The sequence below is a fragment of the Gymnodraco acuticeps genome, unplaced genomic scaffold (assembly GCF_902827175.1).
Source record: "Gymnodraco acuticeps unplaced genomic scaffold, fGymAcu1.1, whole genome shotgun sequence".
In the NCBI taxonomy this organism is placed as follows: domain Eukaryota; kingdom Metazoa; phylum Chordata; class Actinopteri; order Perciformes; family Bathydraconidae; genus Gymnodraco; species Gymnodraco acuticeps.
Genome location: NW_022990854.1, coordinates 23,252 through 36,622, shown reverse-complemented (window position 1 = coordinate 36,622; position 13,371 = coordinate 23,252). Strand labels below are relative to the sequence as shown.

Here is a 13,371-nt window from a genome sequence, read left to right as displayed (position 1 = left end):
CAGGCCCATATCAAACCTCCCATTTCTAGGTAAAATCATTGAAAAAGTTGTTTTTCAACAGTTGAGTAATTTCTTGCATTTAAATAGCTGTTTGGATGTGTTCCAGTCAGGCTTTCGTCCAAACCACAGCACTGAGACTGCTCTTGTAAAGGTCTTTAATGACATCCACTTAAACACAGACAGTGGCAGAACTTCAGTGTTAGTATTATTAGATCTCAGTGCTGCGTTTGACACTGTTGACCACAGCATATTACTAGACCGACTGGAAAACTGGGTGGGACTTTCGGCAACAGTTCTAAATTGGTTTGAATCCTACTTAAAGGACAGAAACAACTTTGTTTCTATAGGTAAATACACATCTGAGTTGACAAATATGACATGTGGGGTTCCTCAAGGCTCCATCTTGGGGCCTCTTCTCTTTAACATCTACATGCTACCACTGGCTCAGATAATGAAAAACAACAAAATAAGTTACCATAGCTATGCAGATGACACACAAATTTACGTGACAATTTCACCAGGAGACTATGCTCCAATTCAAACACTGAGTAAATGCATTGAACACATCAATGACTGGATGTGTCAGAACTTTCTCCAATGAAACAAAGATAAAACTGAGGTAATGGTTTTTGGAGCCAAGGCAGAACGTATAAAAGTTAGCGCTGAGCTTCAGCCTGCAATGTTCAAAGCAACAGATAAAGCCAGAAATCTAGGTGTAGTCATGGACTCTGACCTGAGTTTCAACAGTCACATTAAAACAGTTACTAAATCAGCCTACTATCACCTAAAGAATATATCTAGGATTAAAAGACTAATGTCACAGCAGGATTTGGAAAAACTTGTCCATGCTTTTATCTTCAGTAGACTCGACTACTGCAATGGTGTCTTTACAGGTCTCACTAAAAAATCTATTAGGAAGCTGCAGCTGATTCAGAACGCCGCTGCTCGAGTCCTCACTAACACTAAGAAAGTGGATCACATCACTCCTGTTCTGAAGTCTTTACACTGGCTTCCTGTGTGTCAAAGAATAGATTTCAAAATACTGCTGCTGGTTTATAAAGCTTTGAATGGTTTAGGCCCAAAATACATTTCTGACCTCCTGCTAAATTATGAACCATCCAGATCTCTCAGGTCTTCAGGGACTGGTCAGCTTTATGTCCCCAGAGTCAGAACTAAACATGGAGAAGCAGCGTTCAGTTATTATGCTCCAAATATCTGGAACAAACTCCCAGAAACCTGCAGGTCCGCTGCAACTCTGACTACTTTTAAATACAGGCTGAAGACTTTTCTTTTTGTCGCTGCTTTTAATTGAACTATTCATATCTTAGACTGCACTGTAACTTTTATCCATGTATTTTTTCTTTTAATGTTTAATTGAACTATTCATATCTTAGACTGCACTGTAACTTTTATCCATGTACTTTTTCTTTTAATGTTTAATTGAACTATTCATATCTTAGACTGCACTGAAACTTTTATCCATGTATTTTTTCTTTTAATGTTTATTTTATTAGCTTTTCTTTTTAATGACTGATTTGAAATGCCTTTTTCTTAATGTCTTTCATTTTTTGTAAAGCACTTTGAATTGCCTTGTGTTGAAAAGTGCTATATAAATAAACTTGCCTTGCCTTGCCTTGCCTTACCTTGCTAGCTTCTACACGCTAAAGCAACTAAAATCTCTCACCAGCAAAATACCTCGTCAGTTAAAAGCCATTTTACGTTTCATTACTTTACGATACAGTATTTATTATCATTATAGTATTACTATTTCCGTGATTAGATAAAATATAAATTATATTTGATGCAACTTTAGTTACATTTCCATGACTTTTCCAAAACTTTGGGAAAAATATTGTTTTCCATAACTTTCCCAGGGCCTGGAATTAGCTTTTAGAATTTCCATGACTTTTCCAGGTTTTTAATGACCGTAAGAACCCTGGCTATAATACACTCATGTACAACTATACAGAGCAGAAGAGGAAGATGTTCTGCAGATAGTTTGCCCTTAATAACCTCAAGTCTTACTTTACTTTCTGTTATTATGTCACCGCTCCGCCTCTGTCTCTCAGCCGGCCTGTGATCAGGGTTCGGCCTTCACGCTAATCTATATGATTTTCTAATCTCTCGCGGGTGAATTTGACACCACAGCTGAACGTGTTACACAGACCAGTCACACATTGTTATATCATAAATGAGAAAAATCATACTTGAGTTTTTCTGAAACATTTAACCCTCCTGTTGTCTTCGGGTCAAATCTGACCGATTTACTACTTTACATTCGAGTGCATTAAGGCTTCATGATATCCTTCACAGTAGACATTTGAACATATAAATTGCTGATCACCACTTTCATTGAATTTTGGATGATTTAGTCAACTTTGTAACACCCATGGCGTTCCCGGTCGGTCGGGCACACACACACACACACACACACACACACACACACACACACACACACACACACACACACACACACACACACACACACACACACACACACACACACACACACACACACACACACACCACACACACACACACACACACACACACACACACACACACACACACACACACACACACACACACACACACACACACACACACACACACACACACACACACACACACACACAATTTGACACATTATCCGCTCTTATGTGCCCCTCCCCCCACATGGATCACACCTGGCACCCTGGGGGGGGGGGGGGTGTAACGAAGACAATAGGAGGTGATTATGCAATTTGGCATTGGTTCTTTTAATTCAGTAACCAACATATTATAATAACCTACAAAATAAAGAAGTTACATTATACAATATTTTACTGTAAATTATTTTATTTTAGCTTCTGTTACTATATTACATGTATATATTGTTCTAGCTTGCACCCACAGGCTGTATATATAAAGCTTGCACCATTATTTTACTCTTTACACTGTTCTGTATTTAATTTCTGCTTTCATTTTGTCTCTATTTGAGAAGTATATATTTGATTTAATATATTAATTGTACCTGCACCATTGTGTCCCTTGCAACATTGTCCTTTACTTTTATATTTCTAGTTGCAGTAGTTATATTTATTTGTATGTCGCAGTGTTACAGGAGACTGGGACTTACACTGCCAACAACTACGCTATAACTTTTGTGTATATAGGACAAATAAAGCCTTTTAAATCTTAAAGTGTGTACGTGTAGCTAATTCCTGGTATTGCAGAATTGCACACTGACTAAACACCGATTTAAAATAAGCTGAAGTTTAGTCTGCCGTGTCGCAGTGACCCAGTCATGAGTCTCAGCTCCATATCTGCAGAAACTCAGAGGTCAGCCTGATACACTGATAACAAGGAACATCAGGATCCATGCTCCGAATGAATGTTACTGTGCTTTACTTTCTTAAACAGCCTCCGTAAAGAGAGCACCTGTGAAGGATGCATGAAAGTAAACGTCAGACAAGAATCAGGGTGTTTTAGGGACAGTTTAAGTCAGAATATAAATAACACTTGTTAGAAAAGTGTGACATAACAGCAGGGGTGCATTATGCGACTTAAATCATGATAACGGCAGTAGAGATCAGAAGTGGGAAGAAGCACTCACATTTTGAACTGAATTGAAAGTAGCAACACTACATGTTAAAACAGTTACAAGGGAAAGTTAAACATAGTCATACAAAAATGAACACATTTGACTGAAAAGTGGGAATAAAAAGTGTTTCAAAAAAAGAAATACAAATTAAATGAAATCAAATAAAGAGACCACATTTGCATCTTGTGTTGCAGGGAAATAATACACTTAATAATAATAATAATTGTACACCGACTTCTTGTTGTTGTGGTGAAATATTAAAAATAAAAACTGACTTAAAATAAAACAAGATTTAGAAGACCTGCACAACATGTTCATCTCTTGTTGCAGTGACATTTTAAGTCTTATAAACAAACGAATACATTAAAAATACATGAACACGGTCTTCATCTGTTGTTGGGTTAAAACAAATAAAATACATTAAAGAAGTCGTAGAAGCAAAACACTTTCAGGCGCTGGAGGAAATGTCATACTTGGAACTGGAAAAAATATCTTAAGCATGTTTTTGGACACTCGTCTCATCTTGTACTATATTTCCGTCTTGGTCAAAAAACCAACCAAATCCTGCACTCTGATTGGCTGATTCACTCGTGCATTTTGGAAGGAAATCCATTTCACAGTCTTCTTAAAAAAAAGTTTGACAGTGACTTCTGACTGTCTGTACTCAGTGATTTGACTTCAGGCACTTATTTCTTCTTATTTTCAGGATTTCAGTCCAAATCTGGACATCATCTGCTCGTACACGGTCCAGGCCATGGCGGCCATCATGGTCCTCCTCAGGGCTCGAGGTACGGCTCCTCTGAAGAACCCCTGCAGTTTTTGCTCCTGAGAGAGAAGAGAGAGAAGAGAGAGATCCATGATGGTGAATAACATGATAATGGGTAACATGGTTGTTTAAAGAGTCCTCTCCTGCTGATGTTCAGGTGTATATCAGTATGTAGTGTCTCTACTTTAAAGAGTCCTCTCCTGCTGATGTTCAGGTGTATATCAGTATGTAGTGTCTCTACTTTAAAGAGTCCTCTCCTGCTGATGTTCAGGTGTATATCAGTATGTAGTGTCTCTACTTTAAAGAGTCCTCTCCTGCTGATGTTCAGGTGTATATCAGTATGTAGTGTCTCTACTTTAAAGAGTCCTCTCCTGCTGATGTTCAGGTGTATATCAGTATGTAGTGTCTCTACTTTAAAGAGTCCTCTCCTGCTGATGTTCAGGTATATATCAGTATGTAGTGTCTCTACTTTAAAGAGTCCTCTCCTGCTGATGTTCAGGTGTATATCAGTATGTAGTGTCTCTACTTTAAAGAGTCCTCTCCTGCTGATGTTCAGGTGTATATCAGTATGTAGTGTCTCTACTTTAAAGAGTCCTCTCCTGCTGATGTTCAGGTGTATATCAGTATGTAGTGTCTCTACTTTAAAGAGTCCTCTCCTGCTGATGTTCAGGTGTATATTAGTATGTAGTGTCTTTACTGTGACATGTCTCCATGCTTTAATGTTCAAAAAGCTCTTCACGTACAATGTGTTAGAGCTCTAGCCAATAGGAGCATGATTGTTACATAGTGATGTCATTATGTTCAGGAAGTAAACAAAGGAGTCCAATGGAGGCGTTTCGGGTTGATATTAGGTTTTGTGTTCATTTCAATAATAAATAAAGCAGATTAAATGACAGTTACCCTGTAGATGTGTCTGATGGCCTCGGCGGTCCTCAGGTGTGTGTTCACCTGAACCCGAGTCTTAACCACGTCAGCCGGCTGCGTGATCAGAGAGGCTAACACCCCCGAGAGCAGCCCACAGGAGAAGTTATAGAGGGGGGCGGAGGGGGAGGAGCTGATCTCTGAGGGGAGGAGAGAGAGGGGTTTAATACAAAGGAATTCATAATTACAGTAAAAAAACAGAAATACGTTTATCAATTTTTGTTCAACCCAAAAAGGGAAATACAATTTTGTATACACAAAAAAAAGTCAATATATAATAATGTAAAACATAATAATGTATATTGACATAAAAAATAAGTAAAAATGTGCAAAAAATATCAAATAAATAGATGGATAGATATACTTTATTTATCCCAATGTGGGAAATTATTTTGTTACAGAAGCAGTGTTCAACATTAAAATACAAATACTTAAATAGTGGAAAAGAGAATGACAAATTACAAAAAAATATAAAACAAAAAACAACGTATTTTTATAGTAAAAAAGCTATAAAAAATAAATAAATACTTAAACATTAAACATAATAAATCAAATAATAAAAATGTAAAAAACAATATATTAGGATATATTTGGAGAGTTTGCCGACCTGTGGGCAGCGCCGCCTTGGCCTGGCTGTAGAACATGACGTAGATCCCGGAGAAGGGAACGTCTCGGAGCAGCGTCGCCGTGAAGCCGGAGAACAGAGCGGCCGGACCCTCCGTCACACACACACTGCGCAGAGCCCCACACACACTGCTGTACCTGAACTTGCCACACTGAGACACACACACACGGTTAATGGGTAAATGGTGGTAGCTATGATGTACACACTACACAGGAAATAAAACACTACCTTGATTAAAGGTCTCCTATTCTCGGAAAATGCACTTTTTGATGTCTTTTATACATAAACATGTGTCCCCGGTGTGTCGGGGAACTCAGGCAGCATCAGAGAATAAAACCCTCTCTTTTCCTCCGTACCCAAATCTCTAAAAACGGGGCTACAACGGAGCTGATCCAGATTTGCGTCCGATATGACGTAATATCTGAAATGTGGACCCACGGCCCAATCAGAATCGTTGCTATCAGAAACAATGCCGACTGTTTTGGACGTAATATGGTCGGTGTTTACATTAGCATCGCTAACACTCAGAGCTAACCTGTACTGGAGAGCATGTGTGTGAAGAAGCAGGAAATAAAAAGGAACTCACCTTGTGGTATAACCGGCAAGAGAGAAAGCCTTTGAGCTCCATACTGTTTCAGAAATAATCCTTGATGTGTTTTGGAACAGGATTGCGTTTAATCACATTTAATTTTAAAAGCTTTATACCCAGAATCAGCACTTTAATAACAGGGCTGGAATAGAGGGATATAAGGGATGTCTAAAATGCATGATCTGTTTGGTATTTTGAACAAAACCCTTCATCGACATGTTTTTTTGTATATATCTGAGACCTGTAATATATGCCTAAAAAAAGCATGATAGGAGACCTTTAAATCACAGATTCCTCTACGTTTCCCCAACACTCACCTCAAAGCGTGTCTTGATGACGGTGACGGGCAGCATGATGACCCCGGCCACAGCTCGGGCCCCCCCCCCCAGCAGCACCGCCTGCAGGGGCCCCGGAGCTCCGTCCTGGAAGAAGTGCTGCTTCAGAGAGTAGAAGGTGCTGAAGTAGATCCCAACTCCTGGGATGGTGCGGGCGAAAGACTGGAGAGGAGAGAGAGAGAGAATCAGAATCAGGTTTATTACCAGGTAGGTTGACACAGACGAGGAATGGTGTCTGTTGGGAAAATACTGAATGTCCTCTTCCAATATGAGAGTAACATGATAACAAAGGTATCCCAACTGTAGCTGTGAACATGACAGGATGTGTGATTACCTAGAAGAGCATCAGGACTGTTTTAGGCATATGATAGCTATGTGATTAACATGATGATTCAGCCTCTATGGAGAGAGACGTATGACAAGCATGCTCATTTCTGACGTGGAGCTAATCTGAAGTAAACATTGAATACTGCTTTATATTCCTCCATCTTGTGACTGTGTAACTCCCTCTCTTGGATATCAGCATGTGAAGGACACTGTTCAGGAACTAGTTGATGCTCTGTATGTGATGACTTCCATTCTGGAGAGGATCACAAATACATGGATCTTGAGATTGAAGCTCAAGCCGGGGACCAGTGATATCTTTCTAACAGTAGTAGTAGTTGTGGTGTTAGTAGTATAAGTTGGAGTAGTAGTAGTTGTACTAGTAGTAGTTGTATTAGGAGTAGTAGTAGTAGTAGTAGTTGTATTAGGAGTAGTAGTAGTTGTATTAGGAGTAGTAGTAGTAGTTGTTTTGGAAATAATTATCATAAGACGCCAATTAGTAACATACAGGACAAACCTCGATGTCTGTTTACCTTCTTTAAGGACACAGGCGGCTTAGCCAATAATGTTATTGTTCCCATTCTGTGACCGGTCAATACTGGGATACAGATGGTCTGTGTTGTGGGTACACTGGGACACTTCCTTCTCTGTATTTGTGGACTCCAAGGTAAAATCTTCGAGGTCATAGGTGTCCGAGGCAAGTAGCTCAGTGTTCCCACATTGTTTAGGCTATCTTCTCAAATATGTTGTTTACTCTCTGCGAAACCAGTTAGATGGGCTGGCAAGAGAGAGGCTCTCCAGAATTGACGTGGCAACTCTACCGTGAAGTCAGAACCTCTGACTCTTGGACTTGTGATGTGAATCCTCCGGCCGTTAACTCCAAATAAACCATCATGTGTTTGACATCAAAGCTACTGCTCTTCCCGTGTCTCCTTCCTGAGTCGGTGACTCCCACTGCATAGCTACACAGAAGTTTCCTCTACAGTAGTAGTAGTTGTATTAGGAGTAGTAGTAGTTGTATTAGGAGTAGTAGTAGTTGTATTAGTAGTGTTTTGTTTTGGTGCCTTTGTGCATTAATGTAATGCATAGGGTCAATGATGTGGCTGAGGTACTGTGTCAGTGGGGGTCCCGGGTCAGAACAGGGAAAATCTGAATATGTGGACATTTATTCTAAGACTTTTAATAATACAGAGGGGTGGAGGGTTGAAAAAGAAAGATTAGAGATGTACTAACCGGTGAAACTCCTTTCCAAAGTCCCAGCAGCCTCTCTGTTCGCACCACGCTCAGAAACACCGTCATCATCCCCACCCGGCCAGATCTGAGAGAGGAGAGGCAGACGGGATAAATAATGGGACCTAATGAATACCCTCCACATGCTGCATTTGTGATAATAGTCACTATATTTCTCAATTCTGAAAGCAGGTAGAGATCGATATACCGTTTCCCACAATTCCTATATACATATTTGTTTTTATATTCAGGATTGTGGGAAACGGTATATCGATCTCTCTGTCTGTACACAAACTGAAAGATTGACAATAAAGTTGACTTTGAGGTTTTTTTTATCGCCGCTCGCATGTACACAACACCGCACACAGGCCCAAATATTAGGCCTGACCCTACATGATTCTGTAAAATCCCAAACCACGAATACATGTGACTGCGGTTGGAAATCATTAATTAATTAGGAGTCGGGACTGTGAGTCATTACTCACTATTTCCAACATTTTGTCTGTTTGAATCTTCTTATAAAACACATTTCCCATAATGGAGGATTTTGAAAACCCTCTTTTGAAAAAGTCCCTATATTTTAGGTTTTACTTTCAATCTAGCAGTGTGGGGGTCCGGCAGTGTGGGGGTCCAGTGCCTTGCTTTAGGGCACATTGTTAGTGCCCAGGAGGCAAACTAGCAACTTTAAAAATTCACACTTCCCTTTTGTCCGATTGGGGACTTGAACCAGCGACCCTCTGGTTCCCAGGCCCACTGCTGCGTGAGTGTGTCTCTGTGTGTGTGAGTGCCTGTGTGCATGTGTGTGTGTGAGTGAGTGAGTGAGTGTGTGTGTGTGTGTGGTGTGCGTGTGAGTGAGTCTGTCTGTCTGTGTGTCTGTGTCTGTGTGTGTGTCTGAGTGTGTGTCTGAGTGTGTGTGTCTGTCTGTCTGTCTGTCTGTCTGTGTGTCTGAGTGTGTGTCTGAGTGTGTGTCTGAGTGTGTGTCTGAGTGTCTGTCTGTCTGTCTGTCTGTCTGTCAGTGTGTGTGTGTGTGTGTGTGTGTGTGTGTGTGTGTGTGTGTGTGTGTGTGTGTGTGTGTGTGTGTGTGTGTGTGTGTGTGTGTGTGTGTGTGTGTGTGTGTGTGTGTGTGTGTGTGTGTGTGTGTGTGTGTGTGTGTGTGTGTGTTGTGTGTGTGTGTGTGTGTGTGTGTGTTGTGTGTGTGTGTGTGTGTGTGTGTGTGTGTGTGTGTGTGTGTGTGTGTTGTGTGTGTTGTGTGTGTGTGTGTGTGTGTGTGGTGTGTCTGTGTGTCTGTGTGTCTGTCTGTCTGTCTGTCTGTCTGTGTCTGAGTGTGTGTGTGTGTGTCTGTATGTCTGTCTGTCTGTCTGTCTGTCTGTGTCTGTCTGAGTGTGTGTGTGTGTGTGTGTGGTGTGTGTGTGTGTGTGTGTGTGTGTGTGTGTGTGTGTGTGTGTGTGTGTGTGTGTGTGTGTGTGTGTGTGTGTGTGGTGTGTGTGTGTGTGTGACTCACCCTGGCAGCCCCCCCCTCTGCAGAGTCTGCAGTCTGGTCTTCACCAGGTCCAGCGGCTGGAAGAGGATCGTGGAGCAGGTCCCGCTGACGGAGCCACACATGAAGGCTTTGAGGGCCGGGTGAACCTGAGGGGGGGAGGAGACAAGGGGGGGAGACAAGGGGGGAGGAGACAACAGAGACCGTTGAGCAACATGTTAGGATAGATCTGCTGCAGGTGACTGATTAGTATTTCACGTGCATCTGAACACATGATGAACTAATGAAAAGCTCAAAGTCAACTTTATTGACAATACCTCTATTTGTGTTACACAGAGATTCTGTTTCTCACCATCCCAGAGGATCAACATATATGAAAATAAATATATACACATACACACAGAGGTGGGAGAAGTACTCAGATCGTGTACTTGAGTAAAAGTAGAAGTACTCAGATCTGGTACTTGAGTAAAAGTCGAAGTACTCAGATTTTGTACTTGAGTAAAAGTAGAAGTACTCAGATCTTGTACTTGAGTAAAAGTAGAAGTACTCAGATCTTGTACTTGAGTAAAAGTAGAAGTACTCAGATTTTGTACTTGAGTAAAAGCAGAAGTACTCAGATCTTGTACTTGAGTAAAAGCAGAAGTACTCAGATCTTGTACTTGAGTAAAAGTAGAAGTACTCAGATCTTGTACTTGAGTAAAAGCAGAAGTACTCAGATCTTGTACTTGAGTAAAAGTAGAAGTACTCAGAGCTTGTACTTGAGTAAAAGTAGAAGTACTCAGATCTTGTACTTGAGTAAAAGTAGAGTACTAGATAGTACTTGAAAAGCAGAGTACTCAGATCTTGTACTTGAGTAAAGCAGAAGTACTCAGATCTTGTACTTGAGTAAAAGTAGAAGTACTCAGATCTTGTACTTGAGTAAAAGCAGAAGTACTCAGATCTTGTACTTGAGTAAAAGTAGAAGTACTCAGATCGTGTACTTGAGTAAAAGTAGAAGTACTCAGATCGTGTACTTGAGTAAAGTAGAAGTACTCAGATCTTGTACTTGAGTAAAAGTAGAAGTACTCAGATCTTGTACTTGAGTAAAAGTAGAAGTACTCAGATCTTGTACTTGAGTAAAAGTAGAAGTACTCAGATCTTGTACTTGAGTAAAAGTAGAAGTACTCAGATCTTGTACTTGAGTAAAAGTAGAAGTACTCAGATCTTGTACTTGAGTAAAAGTAGAAGTACCAGAGTGTAGGAATACTCCGTTACAGTAAAAGTCCTGCATTCAAAATGTTACTCAAGTAAAAGTAGAAAAGTATTATCATCAAAATATAGGAGGAGACAAGTGGGGAGGAAGTGAAAGAAAGGGGAGAAAGGGAAGGATATAAGATAAGAAAATATAGGACTTTATTCATCCCGAAGGAAATTGTTGTGCCAGAGTTACAAAGATACAATGAACACAGCAGCACAATAATAATAATCAAAGAAAGAGCAATTCAATAACTACAGGAAACACAGACGGTCACATCATTAATGTAAATATTAACAGTATTTAGCAGAGCAAAAAGACAAGATGGACCTGTATTAACACTGTGGAGAAAGTCAGTAGTTCAAACAGCAACAGGGTGAGAATGAAAAACAGCACAGATTAGAGATGAATACAGCAATGCAGTTTGCTTTTCAGCCCAACTGTATACAGTTGTTCTCAGACGCGGAGGGATACTGACTTGTTGTGAAAAGTAACTACAATTCTACCCGTGGTATACGCTCAGTATATCACGGCTAAGAACCAATCAGATTGCTTTATTTGACTTGTCCGTTTTATAAAAATAAACATGCCTTTAAAAACTACAAAAGTGTAAACAAATACCTCCTTCATTACAACTAATATCAGTTACACAAAAGGTGTAAATAACTCACCAGAGAAAGTTCCATAGCTCTTCAGGACGATAACAAAACTAAATCTTCTGTTTTTTCTTCTTGTGTCAATCTGCTCAAACGTTCCCACACCTTAAACACATGTACAATAAAAAGAGGTGTTTCAGTGAGAAGGTCACACAGTGAGCAGCTGATCTGTGACAGGGTCTCTGTTACAGGGGATGAAGGAGCATGAGCTTCTTGTCAGTCAGTCAGACAGGGTTAGGGTTACACACACACACACACACACACACACACACACACACACACACACACACACACACACACACACACACACACACACACACACACACACACACACACACACACACCACACACACACACACACACACACACACACACACACACACACACACACACACACACACACACACACACACACACTCTGATTTGTATTTCACGTGCATCTGAACACATGAGCTTTGAATGACTGCTAATCTACTCAGTAGCCTACTCAACGTATTTGCAAAATTGTCTCCACACAAATTACAACACAGGGTTTGTTTGAGATAAACTCAGAATACAAAAATATTCTATGATTATACTAGACTTTTAAAAAGAGTAATTCTACACAATGAGTACTTTTCCTGAGTACGTTTAGCTGATTATACTTCTTTGTTTTATAGATGTGTAAAACAAACATTTGTAAAAATCAAACGACTTGCAAATAAACAAACAATTTCCAAACCAAAAACTAGAGATGAAAATTGATATATAAGTAAATGAAAGTATTTATGAAGATAGAATAGAATTACCATCCCCAAATCAAAACTTGATTTCCAAATGCTTGCATGAAAGTTGCTATTGTTAGAAAGTTATTAACAGTAATGTTCATTTATTTACTAAAAAATGTTTTGATGTAAATAGTTTTAATTGTTATATTAAAAATGTAAACACGGATGTGGTCGATGTGTTGACATAAACAATATTTTGAAAAACGAATCTCTATTCTACTTTTAATTAAGTAACATTTTGAACTTTGGACTTTCTTTTTACTTTTAACTTCGATTTTCACTCGAGTAAAGGACATGTTTACCATCTCGGTTTGTCTGCATCTTACCTGTTCAAATACTCTGCAAGATTCAGGAGTCTGTTGCAGAGACTGGTGTCACAAGTATGACGCAATTTGGTTAATTAACAGCATAATCCTTCAAAATGTACTAAAAAAGTACAAAATAACACGCTGAATAAAACCCAAAAAGCTTGTTTTGAATGCCTCTTGTGTGATAAAAAGGTCTCAAAGGGTAAAACTAGAGCACAGACCAAATTGAGCTCCACTTTGTCACATGAAAATGAAAAGTGAACTCTGTATTTGGAAACTTAAAAACCAGCCGGTTCCGGATTGTTGATGCTGTGTGCCGTAAGCACCGCCCACCCAGGAGCTGCTGGTTTCTGATTGGCTGAACAGCTTAACGTAATGTCAGTATTAAAAGCGCAGCACTTTATAAAGTATCTTAAATATTAGATATAAAGTGCGGGTCTGTGTACCTTCATTTCAACTGTCTTTCTTTCTTAAACGGGAAAGCGGCTGCCTTGTCTTTTTAGGCTGAGTTTTCTACGTGAAATACTAAAATAGCGAGAGGATGTTTGGCGCG

At 39.8% G+C, this 13,371-nt stretch overlaps 1 protein-coding gene across 1 annotated transcript; it reads right to left on the bottom strand.

Moving 5' to 3' along the window:
* Positions 1–3,457: 3,457 nt before the first annotated feature.
* Positions 3,458–13,124, bottom strand: LOC117557360 (mitochondrial glycine transporter A-like). The gene is made up of 8 exons (XM_034233167.1): positions 12,837–13,124; positions 11,759–11,848; positions 9,875–9,999; positions 8,377–8,461; positions 6,802–6,981; positions 5,878–6,046; positions 5,250–5,410; positions 3,458–4,408 (listed from the first exon to the last, which is right to left on the bottom strand). The coding sequence occupies exons 2-8, from the start codon at positions 11,771–11,773 to the stop codon at positions 4,286–4,288; spliced, it is 858 nt and encodes a 285-aa protein (XP_034089058.1). The 5' UTR covers positions 11,774–11,848; positions 12,837–13,124; the 3' UTR covers positions 3,458–4,285.
* Between the last annotated feature and the right edge of the window lie 247 nt (positions 13,125–13,371).

Coding starts and splice junctions, on each gene's coding strand:
- LOC117557360 (XM_034233167.1), bottom strand. Junction 6,982..8,376: donor TTTGGAAAGGAGTTTCACCG/GTTAGTACATCT, acceptor TCTCCTCTCCAG/TCTTTCGCCCGCACCATCCC. Junction 5,411..5,877: donor CAAGGCGGCGCTGCCCACAG/GTCGGCAAACTC, acceptor TCCTCCCCTCAG/AGATCAGCTCCTCCCCCTCC.